The 25,853-nt window shown below is 44.5% G+C and overlaps 1 protein-coding gene across 1 annotated transcript in view; it reads right to left on the reverse strand.

Annotated features, from left to right (window-relative positions):
• Positions 1-8,171: 8,171 nt before the first annotated feature.
• The window catches only part of sugct (succinyl-CoA:glutarate-CoA transferase), a gene marked incomplete at its 3' end in the record, with an annotated part of 86,993 nt that continues 69,311 nt past the window's right edge, over positions 8,172-25,853 (reverse strand). Inside the window, exons 13-14 of the mRNA XM_080543940.1 lie at positions 17,800-17,863; positions 8,172-8,335 (exon numbers count right to left, since the gene is read on the reverse strand). Of these exons, the coding sequence (XP_080400066.1) occupies positions 8,172-8,335; positions 17,800-17,863 (228 nt within the window). The remainder of the gene's footprint in view (positions 8,336-17,799; positions 17,864-25,853) is intronic.

Genomic DNA, 25,853 nt, shown 5'->3' on the forward strand with positions numbered 1-25,853 from the left:
AAAGACGTGTTCAATGGTAAGAAATGTCACGCCTGTCATCATCTGGGGTTGTCCATGGGGTCGTGCAACTCACTAGCTCTTGTGTCATTTAACAGACGCTTTTATCCAAAGCGACTTACAATTGAAGGTTACTCAAGGGTACACTAGTGGCGGTGTTGCAGGTGATGTTGCCAGTTTGAACTTATGACCTTCGGTTCACCAGTCCAACTCACTATCCACTAGGCCACCACTACCCCCTACTAACCAACGGCTGTGTCAATTACATACTGCCTCTTGTGACTCTTCTAAAAGGTCCATCACTCCAATGACCACCACATCTGTCTTAAACAACTCGATAGTGTAAGCTATTAAAGCAACGGGGAAAAAGCACACGAGCCACATATAACTGAAAGTAGCAGTTTAAGCTACCACTGCTGTGCAGTGCTCACTGTTTAAACTATTTATAAATCATTATTTGTATATTGCCAAATTGCCTGATACATGAGTTGATATGATCCATGTGTAAGTGAGGTGATTTGCATGACCACGTGATGAGAAACCTTAGTGAATACAAGAACACACCAACCCCTGCATAGGCTTCAGATGAGAGGGCTACGGCTGTGTTCTGTTAAGCAGAGGACCTGGATGCAAATTTCCCACATAGATAGTATAGGTCTGATGAGTAACACAATGTACAGCAAACCCTTCTACATGGTGACCTCTTCCTCTTCGTCTAATGGCTCTCATTCTGTGATTCGTTTGAGAGATGTTTCCATCATTGAGTGGAAAAATGTGATATCATAAATATACAGTGCACTGGGTGCACCAGAACAACATATAACACTCTAACGATGTTGTGGTGAAATGCTTAAGGTGGTAGCGGCGTTTTGGGATTATGATGAACATCATAAGTGGTTCCCCCAAATGAACAACTAGACTCAGAGTAAATATTTACCTTCCTTGTAACAACGTTCCCATGGACGTACTGTAGATGGAGATAAATGGACTGCATTCCAAAGCGCTTTACAATGGCCTCTCATTCACCCAAGGCCCCAGCCCACTCGTTGGGGTTCAGGGTCTTGCCCAAGGACACCTCGACACATGGCCAACCGGGGATTGAACCACCAAACCGCTGACCTCGCGATCATTAGACGCCGGCTCTACCTCCTGAGCCACAGCCGCCCCAGATGGAGGCGAGACGGAGAAAGCATACCGCCCTCGGAACCAGAAGTCAAAAAGTAAAACACATAAGGAAGACAATAAGCAGAATATACTGTAATGACAGGGCGGGCAGTGTAAAATAACCCACAATTGACAGCAGTCCTTTCATTTCCAATGTATATCCATCTGGTATCCATATTGTCAGAACAACCAATTACTTTCTAAAGAATAACAGTCCCTTCAACAGCAATGATTCTGGTAATAATAATAATAATAATTCCGGTTTCTGATTTAGGTTTGTTTGTTCTGAAAATCATACGAACACACATGATCTATAACATGCCACAAACATGTACACGCTGTTATTAGGTCAAAGGCAGCCCCGGGTCGAAATCCAGCTCTCCATTGACAGGCTTAGGGAGCAGTGATGAAGCAGTCGCGGACAGAGACAAGACAGTTATGGATGAGGCCAATACTGCTGCGGTATCAGGACCAATACTGTTCAGACAGTTTGATGCCAGCCCTGACCGCAGCATAGCGTACTCAGCAGCAGCCCCAGTGTGTTCCACTTCTGAAGGAGCAGAGAATGAACACCAGATCTCCACAGTCGTTTCTCTCCGAGGGAGCATCTTGCTTTCGCTGGCTCTAAACGGTTGGTTTGCTGTGTAGTTAAAATAATAGCTAGCCCTGCTACAGTATGCGAGGAACGCTGGTTTTGGGTTTGGAAGTCCCTGAGCCGTTTAAAATGATAAAGAAGAGAGTTATTGTGTATTGCTGCTCTGACGTCTGACCAATCATGGTTAGGGGCCAGGAGGTTTTCCTGACCAGGTCACCTATTGATGAACAGCTCTGGGCTCTAATATAATGGTACAATTATGGAGAGAGCACATTAAATAGAGCAAAGTTATGATAAACTAAACCCTTTACAAAATATGACCGTAAGGTGAAGGGTTACCGTGTTTAGCTAAAGCGTGACTCAGCTACACGCTTGTCTGGGTAGACATGAGACCTATACGCCAACGACTTGCCAAGGTCAAAGGTCAAGTTCCGCTGCCTACTTTAGCAAACGATGACCCCTCGAGGGAAAACAGAAAATCTCAAACGTATGTGTACAGTACACACACCCGCTAAGACGGGCAGGGAGTCAACCAGGGGACGAACTTCTCTACTGGTGAACATATTCAATGTGGTATTCTTTCTTTTTCGATTTCTATCTGACCAGCACAGGAGAGGACGGGTAAAAGGGGGAGACTGGGACGAGCCACAACAGGCAGACCCAGTGTCCCAAAACCACAGCATGCCTGTTTCATTAACGAAGGGGGGGGGGGGGAAGCCACAACAAAGATACAATGCATGTTATTGCAATAAAAAACAAGATTAATGGATGATGAAAAGACAGGAATGGAAGACATTGGACAAACACAAGGGACTGCTCCAGGCTGTAAGATGTGGAGTGTGTCTGTCATCACTAGAGCAGCGGTTTTTCGAAGGGTGGATGTACGGTGTCCCTTTTAGGACAACCTCAGCCGAAGTCGTTTCAGTCTCAGGAGGAGTTGCCTCAGTCTCATCGGAACTTTTTGTGTCAGTATCACATGCCGGCTGATCGATGGGTTCTATAAACCAGGGGGGTATGCCACGCAGTTTCATGGAGAGCTACACTACTGTAGGTGTGCAGGCATCAGTTCCAGCCCAGTACTAACTCACTGAATGCTTGCACATCCAGTACTGAAGCTCTCCAGGACCGGAGTTGGAGACCCCTGCCGTAAACAGTTTAACTCAGGGCAAACTCAGTTAACTCAGTTAAACCCTTAAGTTTAACTTTGTTACGTCACATTACAGAAGTGGAACAGAGTCAAATTCTTAGGCTTCGGATCCTGACGTTGGATTGCAGCACAAGACATATGGCATAATAAATCAATAGCATAATTCAAGATAAAAGTGTCAGTAGTACAGGACATAAGAGACAAAAAACAATAGGCATAGTACAAGATAAGGTGGCAATAGTGCAGGTAAGACAAGACAGGTTGCTCTAGCAGTGCCGCTAGTGATAATAGAGTTCACAGTAGTCAGGTGGCTTGAGCTTAGGGTTGCTGTAGTCCATGCACAAGGGGTGAGCTAGGGGATGATAGTCAATTGACTACAGTGGGCTTGTTCAAGAGCCTGATTGCCTGGGGGAATAATTCAATTCATTCATAATTCAATACTAATGAAGGCGAATAAGTTATGATACACACCTACTCGTTTTCTTTTTCTCTGTAGCTAATAACAGTTAATTTAACCTCTCACCACATGCAATAAGGAGATCTACAACGCTTCCATACTCTCCCAAGCAGACAGATGTGTTACTCATTTAACCTTTCTGTTCCTTCCACTCTCTCTTTCACTTCCGTTCAAACCATCCAAACTCCTTTGGTCTGGTTATTGCATCTTATTGAATGTTATCTAATATTTATTTTATTAAAAATGTATAAAAAAAACAAAAAAACAAAATATAAATAAAAAAGTATTCTACTGCTGCTATGGCAACAGGGTACACACGCGAGCCAGGAAGTGACGGCGGTGCGGTTGAGTTCCCATTGGCTGGAGGATGGAGCGGTGCTGCATGGGTCGCTGGGGAGGCAACAGTAATGTCATGAACAGCTGTCCCAGCTGGAGAAGCCGTCTGTCCTTCCGTCTCCGTACAGCCGTCAGCCGGCCGCTGCCCCGAAAACAGGAAGGAGCTTCCAAACGCTCTCTCCCAGGACGTTATATGAGAGTGTCCTCAAAACGAGTTGAGGAGGGAAGGGGATGGTCCGAAAAAAAATAATAATATATATACACACAACACTCCTCGGACCTCCATTGACATGTTTTTTTCATGTATTTCCCGTCTCACATTCGCAACCCAACCAAAGACTCTTGAGTGTCAAATGTTTATCAGATGTCTCAATGTCTCCAATGTTTCTGTATCTCTCCCAGGGGAACTACTCTAGTCTGGAAGAGTTAGAAGAAGAACACTGTAATTTGCATCACACCAACTGCAGTGGATGCGAACACAAATCATCAGTGGCTCCATATGCCATTGTCGTTAGCCTACATGACAAGTGTAAACAGACACAGTGACATATTGGATGACACTATCCCTTTGACATGACTCTGATTGGACAGTTCACCAACATGGGCCAATGTTTGAACACGTCTGACATTGTCAGTAGTACACTGGTATCCCACAGGGTTGTGGAAGTGTCTCACTCTACTGGACTTTCTCCCCATTCCCACCATCACCACATTGTGGTGGTTATGAAGATCAGAGGGATCATGTTTAATATTGTACTGAGAGAATGTTATGATGTTGAAGAATCAAGAATCATGACCGTAACTTATACTCATCCGAGGGACTTATTAAAAAATACCTCACGTAAGATTAACTGGAACTGAATAAATACCAGTCACACACACACACACACACACACACACACACACACACACACACACAACTCCCACTACAGTTGTGTTTAGCTCCACTTACATTATTGTTTATTATCTGCTCGTGCCAATACCTGGAAAAGCACGAACAGAGACAAGCCGAGAGACAGAATTGTTCATTCGTGGCATTATACCCATGGCAGCGATAAAGCTGAATGGGCTTGATACAAGTTACTCAATATGCACCTATTAAAAAGCACCGTGCCGTACAAAGAATTGGCAATCAGGAAAATACAAAGATTGACTGCATGTGAAATTGAGGTTTAAGCAAACCAATTTCAGTTCTGTTTCCTCTCATCTGCTATAGGCCGCTAACTCTTGGGTTTAACATCAACTCTCTCCCTCTCCCTCTCCCTCTCCCTCTCCCTCTCTCTCTCTCTCTCTCTCTCTCTCTCTCTCTCTCTCTCTCTCTCTCTCTCTCTCTCTCTCTCTCTCTCTCTCTCTCAGAACGTGAGATAATAGGGGACATGAAAGGTTTGGCAATTACATACACGCATCCGTTACAATGAGGCTTAGTTCATCTTGGACTCGCCCCTTCCATCTCTGGGCTGTGATGGGAGCCAATGCATGGGTGGATATGCAGGGTCCTCACACTAACTTGGTTATCTGGTGCAGAGACAGAGATGTCAAGACAGTATTCACTCAATGACGCCTGGCTGCTTGGTCTCTCGACAGATGTGTATGCACGATCTGTTGCGTATTACAATCGATTATACAACGGGTTGATCAAATCAAGCGTTGTGACGGTCCGAGAATCATTCCAGCTGTTCCGATATCCACAAATAGAACAGCTACCTCATCGCTTTCACAAAATGCATACATACCAGTGGAGGCTCCTCCATAGAGGTGGAGGAGGCCTGGCCTCCCCAATAATTTGAGAGAAGAGAGAGAGATTTAAAAAAGCAATAATTATATTTTTTATCAGACACACAACATACAATTCAGAACAATACTTCATCCATTTCTAATATGTATCCTGCAGAACAGCACTCATACACGCGTGTGGCGGAAAAAGGTACTACACGGAGGCCAGGCCTCCTGTCGGAAAGTGGTTTCTCATAGAAGTCAATGTAATGCAATTTTTTACATGGCAATATGTGATTGGCCAAATCACTGAAAATGGGTGGGCACAGGAGGCCTGGCCTCCGTGTAGTACCTTTTTCCGCCACACGCGTGTATGAGTGCTGTTCTGCAGGATACATATTAGAAATGGATGAAGTATTGTTCTGAATTGTATGTTGTGTGTCTGATTGACATAGTGTTTGAGTGCTTTTGACATGTCATTGATTGTATGTAGTATGTTGTGGTGAATGTTGTGAGCCTGAGCAGAAGGGACAATAGCTGCTGCAGGCGGACCAGCGATTCATGCCAATTGTTTTGTTTATTTGATGACCCATTGTGCAGGCAATAAAAGCTGCTTCATCCACCATCCTGAGAGTGTCCCAATCCCTTCAGTACCGCCAAACACAAATTAATAATTTTTAACAAAGACAGATAAGAAGAACCGGGAACATTCCATCGCGAGTGAAGCGAGCAAGCGGAAAAAAAATTGGCCTCCTCAATTCTGGAAGTCACCAGCCTCCACTGATACATACCGTACACCATAAACACTCTTCAGGATATTGTAGCTTTTTAAAAACGTTTTTCCAATCATTTAAATGTAGAGTGGAGTAATAACACTTTTATCTATATCTTGTTAAATGTTGATCTATTTATTTTCTATATATATGTATCAATTTGTAATGTTCTTACTATCCTCCTTTTGCTGTATTTTTTTTATGCTATATGTAAAGCACTTTGAATTGCCCCTGTTGTATGAAATGTGCTCTACAAATAAACTTGCCTTGCCTTGCCTATATTATGCAGAGTTTTGTTTACTGGGTTGCTATGCCAATCATTTTTAGATCATGTTTTCCAGAACTATCGACCAAACTGCGTCCTTAACTACAGTGATATTTCATGCATTCCAGAACTATCAAGGAACTTGCGTCCCTTAACAGTTTTATAAACTACTTTTATAGGTGGTTGGCATAAACCGCTATACCCGGCACACAATGAAAAGGACATCAGGTCGACTGCGCCTTGTGACCGTGTCACAGGCGTGCCGATATCCAAAATATAGCACACCCTCTGGTGTGATTGCTTAAAAGGTACGCAACGCCTTTATTTATGCTCCAAAATGCTATTATTATATTATATATATTTGATGTAAGATGTAAGAATGAACTCTCTCTTCCATCTTCAGCTGAACATAATTAACATCAGAACACTCTGTGCCTCTTTCAGAGCAGCTCGCCTTCTCACCTCTGAGAAGTAGGAAGTGTAATCCAGGGAGAACATTATGTGACCACCAACCATAGAAATCTGCACATAACAACCCAGGTCCAGGTGACATTACAGTAGAAAAACCGTTTCTCCTTTTCAAATACAGATTCCTTTTGTTTTGAACAAAAGCATGACACATTCGTACTGGTTACTAAGTAGCCAGCTATTCTGAACATGCAACATGGAATGATTTGTTTCATATGATTTACAATACTACTACTACTACTAATAATAATAACTTTTTATTTGTATAGCACTTTTCCTGCAAACGTTGCGGCTCAAAGTGATGTTTCAGGTGTGTGATCAAAACTGTCATTACCGTTCATATTTACAAACTTGAGATATAGTTAATTATGGTGTGTGGTGATGGCAACACCAAATAATCTAAACCTTTTTAGTTGGTTTCCCAGACCCGTAAAAGGAACACTCAGACTAAAAAGCAATCAATACAATGCATTCTCCACTAACAGCCCAGAACTCTTAATCCTTGTCCAGAAAATCTCTCCATATGGCAAAGGCATGCAAGTCAAAGGTGTACCAGGCTAAACATGTAACATCTCTGAGCTTGCAAAAAAAAAAAAAAAAACTCTGGCAACTCCTTGACATACTGAATCAATGCTTTAATAGATTTTCCGTATGTTCCATGGTCTAAGTGAAATCTCAGGCGTAAAGCAGGAGTGCGTCAGATTGATCAATCATGAATCACTGACTCGGTGACCCGGGAGACAGTTCCTAAAATACAGCTTTCCAAGGAGAAGACGCATGTGTAAGCGTCAACATGTCACTATTGTTACATTTGTCTTTTTTTTTTCCCCTTCCTTCGGGGTTTGCCCACTCATATTCATTATACAAACACAACCAGTGAGTCAAAGGGGTAATACAATACGGAACGTCCCGGAATTAGCTAACCCACGGTTCAGGGTTAGTGAGCGCTGACCTTATTGTTTATAAGGGTTCTCCTTGGGCGCCTAGCAACCATTCCATCAATGATTTCTTGGTTTCATGACATCATCAAGGTGGAGCATGTGACAAGTTGAACTGGGGCTTTAAGAATAGGATGGTTTCCTTGGTTGCGATCAATCATTTAAACAAGTCCATGATAATGATGTGGAGTTGATTGGGTTGAATCAGGAGTGTTAGTGCTCGGCTGGAACCAAAGCGCTCTCCAGCCTGTAGGTTTCCAGTACCAGGGGTCGTGGTACAGGGTGTGTGAGTGCTCGTCGCTCAGTCGCCACCATTTCTTACTGAACTTCATTCTGGACGACCGTCCTAGACTCCAGCAGCATACTGATGACATCATCACTGTAGGACAGAGTGTCCCTCAGAACCTGTACGGTGTGCTGGCCAATCACTGGAGGGGGAGTGGGCTTGCCGATGTCAAAGCCACTGAAGCGAACAGCTGGACCTATTATGGAAAAAAGGAGTGGATAAAAGTTGGGGTCACACTTTATTATTAAGTTGCTCAATAACTATGTAGTAACTATGTAATTAAACTAGTGACAACTTTCTATGCCCTTTACGAAAATATGGGCAGGTTATCCCTATATAGTATATCAATGGTTTAGTCAGACTTATACGTGATGCTATTATTTTTCAAGGCTTTTGATGAATGATGAATGGTCTTTATTGACTGAGATTCATACATAGATATGGCCGTTTGAAAAACCTTGGGCCCCTGGACAGATCTTTTTGATCTAACATAACAACACATAAATGAACTATCAAAGAAAAACCATGAATTCAAATAAACGTCTGAATGTTTGACAAACTGCAGCCGAGAGCTGAAACACACAGGGGAAGAATACCACAGGGAGAGATAGTTGCCTTATTTTCTTATTTTTCCCACACAAGATACGTTTCTGCTATTTCCTTCCTCATTGGGAAGGTTCGTGTGATATATCATGCACACCACATACTGTGCAGCACCGATGGCTGGAGTTCTTTATGGGCTTCACGAGCTGGCCAACTAGGAACCACAAAGGATTTTGGTAAAGAGAGGGCCAATTGAGGAAAGAGGGATATCTCTATGTCATCGCCAATGGGACTGGAGGTCTCGACCGTCTATTTATAACCCACTTTCTCTATGATCGATCCATATTTTGCACGTGACAAAGAAGACCATATGTTTTGGACTGGCTTGAAACAGATATTTCAGTCGGTAGGCTGCCAAGCAGTTGTCGTTACCAGCGCTGCTTTGCTTCCAGCTCGCCTTTTTCCTCCTTTTCCTCAGTTGATTTAATAATGACTGCTACTGATGGACGCACGCTGTGCTGTTTTGACCCTGGGTTGCACGGAAGAGGTATTGCAGATAGGAGCCAGCCAGCCAGCCAGCTAGCCAAACAGCCAGCCAGCCAGCCAGACACAGACAGCCAGCCAAACAGTAAGCCAGTCAAACAGCCAACGAGTCAAACAGCCAGCCAGTCAGCCAGTCAGCCAAACAGCCAGCCAGCCTGCCAGTCAGCCAAACAGCCAGCCAGCCAGCTAGCCAGCCAGACAGACAGACAGACGATGGCAGAAAAATGCCAACCACCGGGGACCAATGACCACTATCAGATTTGCCTGTACTAACTCCTGCTGTAAAGTTCAAAAATACACAACACCAGAAAGGAAAATAGCCTGGTCTCAATGAAAGCAGATGCAAACAAAGAAATCACTGCAAGGAAGAAATGAAAAGCAGGAGAACACGGAAAAAGAGGGAGGGAAGAACAGGATGGCAAACATGAGTGTGTGCGTGTGTGAGGATGCGTGTGGTTTCATGATTGTGTGCTTGCATGTGTGTGTGTGTGTGTGTAGACGCATGCGGTTGCAATGCATCAGCAGTTAGGAGCGATGCCCTTCACCGCATCCTCTACCCCCCCCCCCCCCCCCCCCTCCACCCGATCTGATGGAGATGTGCAGCCGCAGGGCCCTGGTTGTCTCTTCCACATCTGGTTCTCCTCATCCCCAGACTCAAACCCAGACCCAGCCTCAGCCTCAGACCCAGACTCAACCCAGCCTCAGCTCAGACTCAGACCCAGACTCAAGACTCAGTCTCAGCACCAGTCTCAGCCCCAGTCTCAGCCCCAGTCATCAGACCAGGTCATCAACCCCAGTCATCAACCCCAGTCATCAGCACCAGTCATCAGACCAGGTCATCAGCACCAGTCATCTGACCCATCATCAACCCCAGTCATCAGCACCAGTCTCAGACCCAGACTCAGACTCAGCCTCAGACTCAGCCCCAGTCTCAGCACCAGCCCCAGTCTAAGCCCCAGTCCCAGTCTCAGCAACAGCCCCAGTCTAAGCCCCAGCACCAGTCATCAGTACCAGCCCCGATCATTAGCACCAGCACCAGCCCCAGCCTCAGCTAGGCCGCCCCGCTATCTGAGGGAGACACTCCACAGCAGGCGCTCCACAGTGGTTCCTCTGATCTCACCACACAAGCCCCCTCTGTTCCTCTTCCTTCTCTCCTCTCCTTGTCCTCTCTAGACTCTCTAACAATCTCTCTCTCCCCACCACTCCTGACTGATACGGCAATGTCGATTCTCTCTTTCTGTTCTCCCTCTAACTGCCCCCCCGCCATCCCTCCTCTCTAGTTGACTCTCTCTTTTTCTCTCACTCACAGTTTTCTTTTCTCTTCCTCTCCGTATCTCTATTTCTCTAACCCCCCCCCCCAACCCCCCTCTCTCTCTCTAATCACACACACACACACACACACACACACACACACCATGTACAGTTCTGTGATTAGCGCCAACTCATTACGGTCCTGGGCTGGACTGGAGTATAGAGGATGGGTTGCTTCAGTGCCGATAGAAAGACCCATTCAACCCTTTCGGGGGTGGTTGTGATAGGGCCGGAGAGAGAGAGATGGAGCAAGAGACAGGGAGACAAAGCCTAGAGAGATGGAGGGCAAGGGGAGCTTCCTGCCCTCCTGAGAACATGCGGGCTGTCGGGTTTCCGGGAGGTTCAGTGGCCCATGAACTGGCCTACAAGACCCTTAGGGGTTTTGTGGAAAAGCTAATTCAATTCTAGGAAACAGGAGAAAAAACGAACCGCGGGCACTTTTGTCTGGGTAGTACGGCAATAGAGGCACGGGTATCTCTGTAGACTGGATGGCCAGAGAGGAGAGAAGAGGGATGTGAATAATTCACAGGGCATCGGCACAAAGCAGCGCATCATCAGAGCATTAAAGCAGATCTGTCAGTTGAAGCACAACTTCATCATGAGCTCTTTGAACCCACGCAACAAGTCACCCCCTTCTCTCTCTCTCTCTCTCTCGCTCTCTCTCGCTCTCTATCTCTCTCTCTCTCTCTCTCTCTCTCTCTCTCTCTCTCCTCTCTCTCTCTCTCTCTCTCTCTCTCTCTCGCTCTCGCTCTCTCTCTCTCTCTCTCTCTCGCTCTCTCTCTCTCTCGCTCTCTCGCTCTCTCTCTCGCTCTCTCTCGCTCTCTCTCTCTCTCTCTCTCTCTCTCTCTCTCTCTCTCTCTCTCTCTCTCTCTCTCGCTCTCTCTCTCTCGCTCTCTCTCTCTCTCTCTCTCTCTCTCTCTCTCTCTCTCTCTCTCTCGCTCTCGCTCTCTCTCTCTCGCTCTCTCTCTCTCTCTCTCTCGCTCTCTCGCTCTCTCTCATTCTCTCTCTCTCTCTCTCTTTAATGAGCCTCGCTGGCTTCCCTTTAGCAGCCTGATGCATGTTTCATAGGCACCTCTGCCGAGATGCGGACACACAACACTGTGGGTGGAAAAGTCACGTACACCCACATCCAAAACTTAATTTACAGTATGCGCATAATAGGCATGCACTTTCATCATTCCATTCATGCATCACGGTTTCACCATACAGCACTTAAAACCAAACAATTGTACATACGGTAACTTTTCTGTTAATTCATCAGTGATTCACAGCAGGGTGTGTGACCCCACTAGACTGTGACCTACATGCTCTGTGAGGGGGGGGGGGGGGGGGCAATTATGAGGAGGAGGAGGAGGAAACACAGATGTGAGAGTAAAGACACCTGAGGGGTCCCTCAGGCCCATAGGTGCTCTTTGATAGAGACTGAACCCCGTGGGGAGGGGGGGGCATCCCACACTGGGAGTGTCTCTCTGACGTCAGAGGCGTAGGAGCGTTGCAGAATGTTTGGAGATAACAGGAAGTGTGTACTGATGTACAGGCGTCCCTGGGGCTAGTGAGGCGGAGGGCGTTTGCCCTTTTCATCCAAAGAGCATTTTCTGTTTGATATGCCAGAGTTTTGATCTATGGAGTGTTGCACTGGTTGACCCCATACTGCAATCCTGTTTTTTCCAGTATGTTCCGTGCTCTGGGTGGAAGTTAGGTACACATCTAACATCTGCTTACCCATTCCATGGATAGTCATATCGCTAGACATGATAAACATATAGCTGGATAGATATAAAGCTGCCACAAGTTGGAGACATAATCGTACAATATACATTCACTCCCAGATGACTCCCATTTAGAAATGTCTAATTTCTTTTGATTTGTGATTTGATAGAAGTATTACCATACTAGAGACATTTTAAGAAAAGTGTAGAGGTTAGAAAAATCTGACCTTTCACTGAGAAAGCACTAAATTTTAACTATAAAACTGCCTGGGTAATGGGATATGTCTGACAACATATTTATGAGACCTACAGTGTGTTCGCTCCCTAAATTACATGAGACGGACCATCAGATTTGAGGTCCATTAGTGGTAAGCTAATGCCAAGTAGACTACAGGGGTAGTAAATCACCTGCTATAGGTTTAAAGGCTATAAGAACAGGAAGACAGATCCATTATTTTTTTTTACAAAAAATACTTTGGATATTACAATAACAAAAAAAACACAAAACCTTGCTGTGAAAATCGTCCAGTAGCCTGTCCCTCCTTGGTAACAGGGTGTTTCTGAACCGAGAGCTTTTTGACAGGTGACTAGAACACAATGGTTTTCGTGTTCTTTCCTTCATGTAGTTGACTGCAATTACAGACATTTTTCAAAATAGAGCGAGATAGAAATGCTCCAATTATATCGTTACAAAGCAAGATCCTCATCTGTCCACTCACACAACCATGGAATAACCTCCACCACAGACACATCAAGCCTCCTCTTCAGGGGCAAAAGTACAAAAATGTCAACGATCCTCCCAAAACATTCTAAACCAATTGAAAACTGAAATGTATCAATTCACCACAGACGTCCCAAGTGCATCGTGTCATGTGGTGAACTGCCATGGACCTCCACTACAAAGACAAGAGAGAAAATCACTGAGATCTGAGTGTCCAGGGACAACAAGGACCATATTTCCCACCGGCAGATTTTTTGTTCAACAGAGGAGGGTCAACGGGAGTAGAAGTGAAAGGGGGTAGTGGTGGTCTAGTGGATAGTGAGTTGGACTTGGGATCGGAAGGTTGTGAGTTCAAATCCCGCCTGAAGCCACACCACTACTAGTGTGCCCTTGGGTAAGGCACTTAGCCCTCAGTTACTCCAGGGGGAATGTCCCTGTAATTCGTAATTGTAAGTCGCTTTGGATAAAAGCGTCTGCTAAATGGCAAAATTAAAAATTAATTTAATTAATTAATTAATTAATTGAAAGGAGAAAGCACCCCAGTAAGATGATATCACTCTGCAGATCTGTACACACACTCCCCAGGAACTGCCCCAAGGCTGTAGGCCCCTGGTAACCCAGAGCGAGGATCAGCGAAAGGATTCATTTAGCACTAGAGACATTTATGACACAGTTAGTGAGTTTGAACACAAACAGTATGTTGAAGTATGTTCAAGTTTGATATTGTAAGAGAAAGGCTAACTCTCGTGATTGAGACCTTGAAGTCCCACACCAAACCATCTCCAGCTGTCAGGTGGGCCATGCGCATCCACAACCATTCAATGTCCTCAACATAATGAAGCTGTGCCTCTCTTAAGCACACTAAGATAAACTGAACAACAACTTAAAGTACATACTGTACCAATTGTATGAAATAGATCTTGTATGTATGTATATACTGTATGTATGTATGTTCTGTGACTGCCTTTTTAACAAGCAACACTGAATCAAATTCCTAACAGCATATCTGAATGGCAAGACACTATAAAATCTTGAATATTGCCAACAGAAATTAAGTTTAGGTAGGTTCAAGCAGGGCACGTATGAAATAAATCTTTTGTTTCCATCACTCTCCATGGTGGACACATTGTTTCAGATTCATATAATGCTAGAATGTTCTCTGCCTAATCCAGGTGGCATCGCCATTCGTCCCTGCACTGAATAAGTTGGATTGGTGTTGGATGGTTCTGTTGTTGGGTTTTGAAATGTTCATGGGCCTCCCTGCGTTATAATATTATTGGATAAAAGCGTGTGCTAAATGGTTAAAATGTAAATGTCGGGGTTTTTTCGGGCCAGTCTATTTTAGCTACAGGCCTACTTCACATGGAGCCGCCAGCACAGTTAACAAGGACCGCTGGTCAAGGCCCATCAGTTTAAATAAAGTGGTTGATTTTGTAAAATGCCACACAATAAACTGTTTTTCACTTGTTAATGAGGCAGCTTCTTGTAATCAGCGGCACATAAACACCCTCAAAGGTCTTTCTTCCCAGGGCAGATACAGTGGGGAAACACTATCAACACATCAACACATCAACCATTTTTTCCAATTCAACATAATTTCCATTGCGGCTATTCACAGGAAATTAGACCAGACATTGGTAATTACTTAATAAAACTACACAACTAAAGAAATTGTAACACACCACCTTTTTTATGCTGTGGGAAGGCACCCAGGGTGAGGATATCATTATTGCAAAACATTTTTAATTCAATGGCGGACTTGCCGTACCCAATTTTCTACTCTACTATTACGGTTAGCACATATTCACAAACTGACTTATTGGCTTCAGTCTCCGGGGTCGTTATGGTGTAGGTTGGAGATTCAATCATGTTCCTCATCTCCCCAAATACCCTACTCACCTCCTCCCTACCAATCAATCCTTCCAGCTTTACACGTAAGCCGGTGATGCTGTCGACACTTAGGATTTAGCTTCAATTCAGACGTTATTTAAAATGTATGTCAGCCTCCTCCCTGATGCCTCTAGTGAAGAATCAGCCCCTGGTGCGGCTGTGGCTCAGGAGGTAGTAGAGTAGAGCCGGCGTCTAAAAATCACAAGGTCGGTGGTTCAATCCCTGGCTCCTCCTGTCCACATGTCGAGGTGTCCTTGGGCAAGTCTTTAAATCTTGACGATTCCGAGGGGTCCATTGGTGAATCCTAAATGGTAAAATGGACTGACTTATATAGCGCCTTATTCCAAAGCACTTTACAATGGCCTCTCATCGACACACCAATGGCGGCAAGCTACCATGCAAGGCACCGGCCCACTCATTGGGAGCAATTTGGGGTTAAGTGTCTTGCCCAAGGACACTTCGACATGTGGCCAGCCGGGGCTTGAACCGCCGCTCTGCCAACCTTGCGATCATTAGACGCCGGCTCTACCTCCTGCGCCACAGCCACCCCAACATCCTGATTTTGAGATCCAAAATTCTATTGGATATACTGTAAGTCTGGCAATTCCCTTCAATTTTTTTCCTCTTGAACTAATTGAGAGTCTCCTTTGCAGTATGATTGGTATCTTTGTCCTGTTGGAAGATCCACCCGCGTTTCATCCTCATCATCCTGGTGGATTCGTCTCAGGAATTTCCTGGTTCATGGCTCCATTCATCTTCCCTTTGATCATTTGGATTCCACCAGTACCATGTGAAGAGAATCAGCCCCATACCATGATGCTTCCACCTCCGAATTTCACTGTAGTTATGGTATTTTAAGGATCATATGCAGAGCCATTTCTCCTCCAAACATGGCGCGTCGTATTTTTGTTGAAACGTTAGATTCTTGTCTCGTCTGACCAGACTGCATGCCTGCCCGTTGATGGGCGAGTGATGTTCCTTCCACTTGTGCATGATGGCCCCAATGGGGTTCATAGGAATATTTAGGAGTTGAGAAATCCGTCAGTAACAAGTGCCATTACTATGCTGCTCAACAATCTTGTTGCGAAGGCCTTGGGAGAGCGCTTTGCCTCAGGAGATGTTTCTTGCAGGAAAGCTTGGTGACAAATGACTTGTTTACTTGCATTCAGAGGTGGGAAACCCTTTTGAAAGAGTGGAAGTACTTACCCACCAACATGCACTATCCCAGCTGATTGTAATTAGCACAGGTAGGAGAAGAGTGGTATAAGCTGGTTCAGTGCTTTTTCTTACTGTGTTCAATACTTTTTTCCCTGTGTCATTCCACGTCACTTTTTTATGGATTGGAATGTTACAATTTCTTTAGCTGTGTAGTTCTATTGAGTTCATACCAATATCAATATCTGGTCTAAATGTCATGTGAATAGCTGCAATGGAAATATGTCGAATAAAACAATGAATGTATGTGTTGAATACTTATTTCCCTGACTATATCTGAGACAGATAAAGATCCTTGTTGAGATGCACTGGTATGTAGATACGGCAAGGACTCTTTCTGGCTCTATTGACTGACCTCCTTTCCTTCTTGTCTACACACGTAACAGTATTTCAATTTGAAAACAATGAGCAATCATTATGTTTTTTTCCAGATCAATGAAATGCAACAAGTAGGAGGGAGGCAAATAATTATCCCACTTTGGTTGGTTTGTGTTCTGGTTGTTCTCCTGTGTGGCCATTTTAAGTGACTTCTGTTGGAACCCTAAGTGCCCCCCACCACCCCTTTCCCTCCGAACTCTGATTACATAATGTTTACAAATGTATTCTCCACGGACGCTAATGGCCAAATGTCCTCTTTTGGTCTGCTTGAATTCCATCTCTGGAAAGACAATAGAAGTGTTCTTCTGGGCTGCACGTTTTAATGGCCATTCACCCAGCAACCCAGGCTCCATAATTGTGTCCATTCAGACTTCGTCTCACCCATGAGACCAGGGGGACAAAAAAAACAAAACACAATTACTGGTGGAGGATCTAAAAAAGACACACAGACATTTTTTGTTCTTTCTTTTCCAGTGTTTGATAAACAAGACTGGGCCTGGGTAGAGAACAAGAAGGGCTGTCCACATGTTGAACGGCGTGCCTGAACTTCTGATGCACTAGGACCCCTCGCCCGACTCCGCAAAAAGAGACCCCCGCTCTCAGATTATTTTGGTTTTTTATGCAAATCACAAGGGGAAGATCAGAGAGAACGGGTTTATTCAGAGATGTAATGTATATGTTGGAAGGATGCTTGGTCAGGGGGCATGACACAGGACTAGGTGTCTGTTGTGGTTTCTCTCTGTCTTTGTGGATCATTCTTCACAATTATCCTTGATTTGGCTCATATGGGCACAACAATGTTCAGGATACACAATGGTAAACAACACATTGAAGCCATCAAAGCCCCACCACTGATTGTGGGGGCTGTCTCACTGGGGACTGGTTGATATGAAACGCGGTTCAATTTGTGGAGTAAAGGCCATTTAGAATTCATTGACGAAATCTTCTTCCAGACATGGGTCAAATACCTCCTTTTCTTCCAAAATAATTGGAATTTGTAACAATCATGATCATTTATGCTATATATATATATATATATATATATATATATATATATGAAAAGGCAGCTTTGACTCTGCCAGAGCTCCACAGGAGTTGACAGGCGATGCAACGCATGAACCCGCGAGGAGGGATTAGTGAATAGCGTTTATGTGTTGGCTGCTGACCAGCCGTAAGATGCTTAATGAGAGACATTTGTTTCTGTATGACGTCAGGACATTAATTAGGGTTATAGCCCTACTTGGAAGGAGTGAAATCGCGCTATTTGCACTTAAATGAGTTTATGTTCTGTTAGCCTCTCACGCTTTGATGGTATGCAGCAATTACTGAGTGTGGCTTTAACTCACTGACCTGGTACAGAGATCGGTCCAGCCGTGGGGTGGTTCATCTCCTGAATGAGCCTGTTGTGTGAAACCTAAAAGACCAACAAATAACAGTGAAATAACACATTTAAAATTTAAAAAACACAAAAACACTGTTCGTCAAGCCTGGTCTGGCTAACCGGCCCAACCCAGTGCTAACACACTTGAATCAACTTATCAACTAGTACATATTTACACACCTGGTCCAACTGGTCATCAAGTTCTCGATTAAAAATAATCGTTTATTAGTGTATTGGTGTTAGGCTGGAACAGAAACCAGGCCTACAGGTTTGGTGACCACTGCCCCCAACTAGTGCAGTTTTCTAATAAACATTTGTGGCATTTAAAATCAGGGCAAATCATGATGACAATGTTAGAAATATCTTTCTGTGTATCCTTAATCGAATAGTTTTGTTTGAATGCATAGGTGTAGGTCTTACAGGTCAAACTTTTGAACGTTTTTTGCACCTTACTTTTTTGGTTTTGCACCTGACTTTTGATACTTTTATAAGAGTTTGTTACCAAGAATTCCTGTGTACAGGGTTCCCATACCTTCTGAAACATCAAATTCAACCACCTTTCAAGCAACTTTCAAGCACCTTTCAAGGACTTTCAAGACTCAATTCCCTCAAATTCAAGGACCCAACACTGCATAGTTTGAGACAGAACTAGTTGACTAAGCTAAGTAAAACATTTTTTAATATATATATATATATATTAAAAAAATGTATAGAGAGAGAGAGAGAGAAATTCACTTTCAATGAATGCACTTTCAATGACCCATGTCTATTTTCTAAAACCTTTAAGACCTTGATTTCTTTTTCTCAAATTCACAAACTTTCAAGGATTTTAAGGACCCGTGGGAACCCTATATGTATTTATACAAAATAAATATCCAATAAACATTGAACCCAAGAGACTCAGAACCCAAGGACCAGAACATGCATTTCCAATAGGAATCCCTGACCATGCTTGCAGGCTGTGTCCTGGCGGGCGCGTGCCAATAGCATCCATGGCAGGATGACGTGTTGGTGTCAGGTGTCACAGCAGTGGGAAACTGTGACTTTTTCCTCCAGAAAAAGTGAGCAAAAGTGAGACACTCCCTTAAAACAAAGTTGTTTTTCACGAGAACCAAAACATGTCATCTTGTCTTATTGGGTACACGTAGTCCTGACATGTTGATTAACCTAAAACACATCTTTTATTCCAATAAACAGTGACAAATGGTGGAATTACACCCAAACCCCTGTCTTGTCTGTTTAGTCTTGTTTAGTCTGTGAATGCAGGGGCATTCCTAGAAGTAATGGTCACTTGGAACTATGGGGTTTAAAAAAAAAAAAAAAGAAGAACTTAAAGCGCTATACTTTCTGTGTATCATGCGTATCAAACTGTAAACTGTGGAGAAACTTCTCCCGCAGTCCAAACGTCATCCGCATTGGCCGCGTCTGAATCAAAGGGCTCCCTATCCGATCTGTCAGACGGCATTAGCATCATTAGCGCTATACATCAGTGTCTGCGAGGCCAAGCCAGACAGTTACGTAAAGATGAAGCCAGACCACCCACTCGTCCTCTACATACCCATTGGCCCTCCCTGCAGATAACTGGGGTGACCCCACCATCATGTTATATTTAGAGGCTTGGGGGGCCACTGTCTCCCCTTTCTCTCTCTTCATCCCTCTCTCTCTCTCTTTTGCTCTCACTCTCACTCTAACCTCTCTCTATCTCTCTCTCTCTCTCATCTCTATCTCTCCAAGGAGCTGCTGACAGGCAACAGTGCACTCATGGGTGATGACTACGAGGACGGTTTAGGTCATCAGGTAATCTGTGAGGACATCTCTCTCTCTCTCTCTCTGTCTCTCTCCCCATCTCCTCTCCCAGGTTTGTCTGGAATCTGTGTCGGTGAAGTCGTGCGTATACTGTACCACCAGACCAGAGAGCTCACACAGACACACACAACATCAACAGTACACTACCATTTGAAACTTCCAAACAATTAGTATTTTTGTGACATTTAGTCCAAACAACTGGAGCATAGGCTTGTTCTGTGTTAAATGGACTGCACATTTGCACTTATTGTATATAGCGCCTTATTCCAAAGCACTTTACAATGGCCTCTCATTCACGCATTCACACACCAATGGCGCCAAGCTACCATGCAAGGCGCCGGCCCGCTCATTGGGAGCAGTTTGGGGTTCAGTATCTTGCCCAAGGACACCTCGACACGTGGCCAGCCGGAGATCGAACCGCCGACCTTGGCGATCATTGGACGCTAGCTCCGCCTCCTGAGCCACAGCTGCCCTATTGTGTTCCAATCCAAACGTCTCTTCCCAATCTCACATCTCTGCATCGGAGGAAAACCTTTTCTATGTTGCCTGAGCGCCTAATGGAGTTAACAAGTTAAGTTAAGCCTTTTTACGGCGGAAAAACGCTAAGGAGGCCCTGTGGTGTGTATGATAACAGTGGGTCTCCCCCTCATCCCTATCCCCTCTCCCTCCTGGAGCTACTTCCCTTCAGGAAGGTCAGAGGCCCCCCCCCCCCCCCCTCCCCCGAGACTGAACTTGAGGTGTGGAATAAAGGCAATAGACACAATTGTTCTTAGCAGAGAGAGAGAGAGAGAGAGAGAGAGAGAGAGAGAGAGAGAGAGAGATAATGATGATGTGTTTTCCAAAGCACATGGAGCACTTAGTGCCGGATATCTCTCTTTACAGGTAAGAATAACAGGAGGGGACTATGAATGTGAGTGCTAGATGAGTGAGCGCGAACTTTTCCACACACTACTTTGTATGACGGCGGTTTATTCATATGTTGTGTATGTATGTGAAGGACAATATCAGGCTGCCCCGCAAACAGTCCTGGGCAGAGTTGGGATAGCTATTTTTTTTATTTCACTTACTAAATTCAAGAAAAAATTGTTTTCCATGAGGATTTTTCAATTCATTAATTTAAAAAAAATATTCACCCCAATCTGGGTACAGTACTCTGGTCACCACAGGCTCATGACACGGGCCTTACAGAGATCCTAAACGCCCATCTGCAGTACATGTTGTTGCTCTTTCAGAGACGTGGGAAAAGCTGACTACTATTACTACATTTGGATTCTGTTTTTTTCCTGCAGTTGTTTGTTTGTCCGGTGTTGTGAGAGAGAGATTGCTTACACATACAGCCTTGTTAGTCAGTCAAGTCGACTAGTGTCCTGCATATTGGTATTCAAAGCCTCTGACGCAGTACAGTACCAATCCGTCTGCGGTGTCACTGAAAAATCCTCCTACTGTTGGTCTGAATTCCAACGCTAGGTCCCATAAACCCATTTACCTCTAAACACTGGACGCTATGATTAAAGACAGAGATTATCTGTTCCAAAAAGAGAAAGATGAGTCAGGAGAGGATCTCCTGCCAGCGCCTCAGTGGTGCGCCGTGCGTGCGTACTCGAGTAGCAGGGCGAGACGCCATGACTGTAGGGCGAGACGCCATGACTGGATTCGAAGAATGACTGGAGGAATGATGGCTTCTCCTTCCCAGCCTGTTGGCCACCGTGACTCTGGATGAGAGCGAGGTGACCCAGACCTGGATCAGGCCTGGGAGATGCAGGAAAACAGGTGGTTTTGTTTTTTTCCCCCTAGTCTAATGGTGGAATGTTAGTATTTGAGTAGGGTTAAGCTGATCCTAGATCTGAGCCTATGGGAAACCTGTACAGCCTAGCATCCATGTACTCGCAGTATCTCATGTCATAGTGCATACCTACAGTATGTATACATTCCATGTGACAGATGCTGGGTACTGCAACAGGTCTCACATGTGACCGATGAGGGATAGCAGAATGAAATAAAACAGGTTTCAATTCAATTGAGCTCTACCTGTACAACACACGCTGCCTCAGGAAGGCCTCCAAGATCTCCAGAGACCCATCCCACCCTGGGTACGAACACTTTGCTCGGCTGCCCTCGGACAGGCGGTTCAGGACCATGTTCGCAAGGACAAACAGACTGAAGCTCAGCTTCTACCCCAGGGCCATTCAGGCCCTGAACACAGCAAAGACCTAGGTTCTAGGCCCTGGACAATCTAGACAATTTGATGGCAGCTACTAGATTGAAATCAAGTGCAATACTGAAACACAACTGTGAACATTTCAAACCTGCAAACTGCGACACTTTAAATGAATGTGCAATAACACTATGTGCAATATGACAACCCTCGGGTACATAAGGTTCAGAGATAGGAAATGTTAGAATAGGTATAGCATAGCATAGAGTACAGCACAGTGTTTTATTTGTATAGTATAGTGGATAGTGTACATAGCCTTTATTTATGTAAACCAGCTCTTTTCCCTTCTTGTTTTTAGTTTTTTTTTTTTCCTAGCACCAGGGGAGCCCTCCCTCCCAAATTTCGTTGTTTGGTACCTGTACTATATCAATGACAATAAAGACCATTCATTCATTCATTCATTCATTCATACCTGCTGATATTCCCTACCTATCTTCCACGGTAGAAAGAAGACCCGTCTCTTCAGGCTACATCTTGACTGTCGATCCTACAGGCCTCTTCATCCCCAGTACCCCCCTGTACAGTTTCCCTACTGTAAATACATGTACAAATGTATCTTCCTTCTTCTAGCATTGTGACCGCCAGTGGCCCCTGGTTCTTAAGCAAAGACTAGTTGTTCTTACTTATCACTCATCACTTATTCACTTACTTAGACAAATGTATTTGTTGTAAGTTGCTTCGTACAAAGCCGTCTGCTAAATGTCAAAAATGTAATGTAGTGTCAATGTAAATATTAAACTTGACAGCCGGCCCCTCCTTACAAGGAAAAAGAAAGAAATACACATTTAAAAAAATGTGAGTGAGATGTGGAAAGGGCAAGAACAGGAACCTAGTGGGAGTGAACCGGAGTATAAACCATTCTGACTTCTCATGTCGGACACAACAAAGGAGTCGATGGCGGGATCGGCTGGCACACGAGTGCCACATGTGTCTCTGGTTGGCCCCGACACACACTTGAAACAGATTTCACTTTACGCCTCTGTGTCTGCATGCAGTAAAAACCTTGTTTATTTGTGTTTCTCTCATTTCTTACAGCTGCGCCGCCAGGGCCTCCTTTCATCCGACCAGCCCAATCCCTCGCTCCCTCTCTCTCTCTCTCTCCCTCTCTCTCTCTCTCTCTCTCTCTCTCTCTCTCTCTCTGTTGTACCTCTCCTTCACCTCTCCCTCTTCTTTGTCTTCCTGTACTCACCGATTCTCCTTTCATTCTGCCTCTCCTCCCTTCCCTTCCCTCTGCCTAACCCCATCCCATCCCGTCCCTCCCTTTCCTCAGCTCCACTCTGCTCAACTCCCTCTCTCCCCCATTGCTCTGCCTGCCTGCCTGCCTGGCTACCTCTGGGTTGTGTGGGAGTAAAGGGGGAAAAATTAATAAGGATAGGGCAACCGGATGTGAGTGGGAAATGAATTATCGTGTACATATTCCAGGGGCCCTGGGGCTATTGTAAAGACTCATTACTGGAGGGTTGACGGAGCTCTGTGATTGGCAATGAATCAGCAGCCACTTACTAGTTCAGCAGCAGGCTAGGATGTGGGATGTAGGTTTATGTAGAATAAAAAACCTGAAATGTGTGTCCTCAATACGTCGACTAGGTTATGGTTCCCTAACGGTTCTCCTAATAACACTTGCACAGTATGGCCATCAGGTGTGCAGAGGGTGCATATATTGGGGTACAACTGGCATTCCAGGGTGCAATAAGAGAGGATTGATGTAAAAGCAAACATGTCGCCCTCTAAAGCCTAAAGACAAAGAGCAGCCTGAATATGGGGTGGCACCGAACCACGTCGCTTAGCACATTCCTCCTACATTTCACCAGAAATCACCATGGAGGCCTCTGCCCATGCTACCGGCCCTTACAATAGGAGATTAAAATTTATGAACTAACCACACTGGCCTGGCTTTCTTCAGCTGGGAGATGGCTGGCTTAAGCTAGCGAGCAGTAAGCTCTATTATCCTAATGTTGGAGGCCCGTGAAAGCCTGTCCTAGAGTGAGGGGGAGGGAATCTGCCTTACTTAGGAGGCTTCGGTTCTAAATGGCTGGGTTTGAAACCTGCCTTACTTAGGAGGCTTCGGTTCTAAATGGCTGAATGGTTTCTAACAGGAACACACCACAGGGCCAGAAACCCAGGCAGTGTAATGTGATCCACCTGCCTGGTAAGCATCGTTGTCTCCTTATGGAACTGGAATCACACATCAGGTGACACATCAGGGTGCTACGGTTGACTATACGGCACTTTTATCAGCTGAAATTTTAATATTCAGCTGAAAATTAGCCGACTAGACTAACGCTGCCTTTTTTACTATATTTTATATGGTTCATGTATTTGGATTGTCCTCGATATAATAAACAAATAAACTTAACTAATCTAAATCACCACCAAGCTGTCATCAATGAAAAATGAATAAATACTTGAAAAACGGTATTATCTCTGAGAGGGAATTAAACGATACTTATAACACATACTAACTGAATTAGTAGTACGACAAATAGGGTTTGCAGACAGATGTTGTAGCAATGTGCGGTGTAAAAGTCAATGTTTTTAAGTGACAAAATGACAGGACCCAGGACACAATGACATCATCATCAGGAGCATACCACCTAGGTTAATAATGACCACCCCCACTGGTACAGTATGTTACAGCGTCTCCTCAGGAGGTCCAATAAGATCTGACTGACATCCGTTCCTATCAAGACCATGCATCCTACTAATGAAACCCTGATTACAACCCCCTAGTGCCTACGCTCCATCCACAGAGGGCTGGTTTAATTTGTGAGTACCGTGCTGTTTCTCATTCACTCATTACCCATCACACGGATTAGACCAAACAGCCTCTGGTGATAAAGAGTCTGAATCTCATCTGAGCCAATTTCACAGAATCACAGAATCACAACGTGGAATAAGAGAAGGGGAACATTGATTATCTATACCAAAAAATATATATACACACAACTTTCCATTGTTCTAAATACACAGAATCCTTTTTTTTTTTTTACTGAAGACCAGGAAGTTTTGAAAAAGCCAATAAAAAGGCCAACATGGAAGTGCTTAGTCAGCAACAGCGCAAAGCTAAAAGAGCCACATTGTAGGTTTAATGTTTCAGCAGGGGTAATCAGGGAGCAGTCAGGGTAGTAAATGCCCCTGCTTACAGGGGCCATGTCGACAAATTACCCCTGGCAGTGAACTGTTCAAACTACGCAAGGCGGAGGATGGAACAAAGCATTGAATGAATCATGGGTTTGGGGGGTTCACATCGCACGAAGCACAGCTAAGACGGTAGCTCTCCCTCTTACCTGAAACTATGCTTTTGGATTTCATGAGTGACACGACCTCATGTCGCATAGCTACAAAATGTCAATCAACTTGATGTTAATCCTCTCTAATTAATATAGACAATACTGTTCACAAATGTGATTGCATCGAGAACATATGAACATTATCTAATTACATATTTCACATATGTTGTAAATTACATATCTACAGTAATATATACAGGTAAATTACATTCAGCAAATGCTTACTGTACGCCTATATGAACAGCCCTTGTTTGGGCGCTTCGACATATTCTGGTCTCAATATTCTACAGCGCATACTGTGGCTGTACACATGCGCTACATTTCCTGGCCAATCAAAATATTATGAATATGTGGCCAAAAGACTCCAGATTCTCACCTGTCTGGCACATGTAGTATTGTGTATAGAGAAAACCTCTAAGCGTTGGCTGATTCCATATAATAAGAACATTGAGGGAAAATAAATTTAAAAAGCCCAAATTGTCTTGAACTTAGCCCCGAATCCCCCACGAGCTTTAATGTCTGAAGCCACTTAGCCACCTCAGTTCTCTTTCTGACAGGGACCTTGATCATAAGATAACTCGCTGATGAAAACATTATGTTCCTGTGGTTTTACTCGGTCACGAGCCACAGGCCTCACCCTCAACCCCTCCACCCCTAAACCCTCTACCCCTCCACCCCTCCAAGCCTCAGCCCTCCACCACTCCGCCCTCAA

This window comes from Nansenia antarctica (assembly GCF_963989245.1).
Source record: "Nansenia antarctica genome assembly, chromosome: 13".
In the NCBI taxonomy this organism is placed as follows: Eukaryota; Metazoa; Chordata; class Actinopteri; order Argentiniformes; family Microstomatidae; genus Nansenia; species Nansenia antarctica.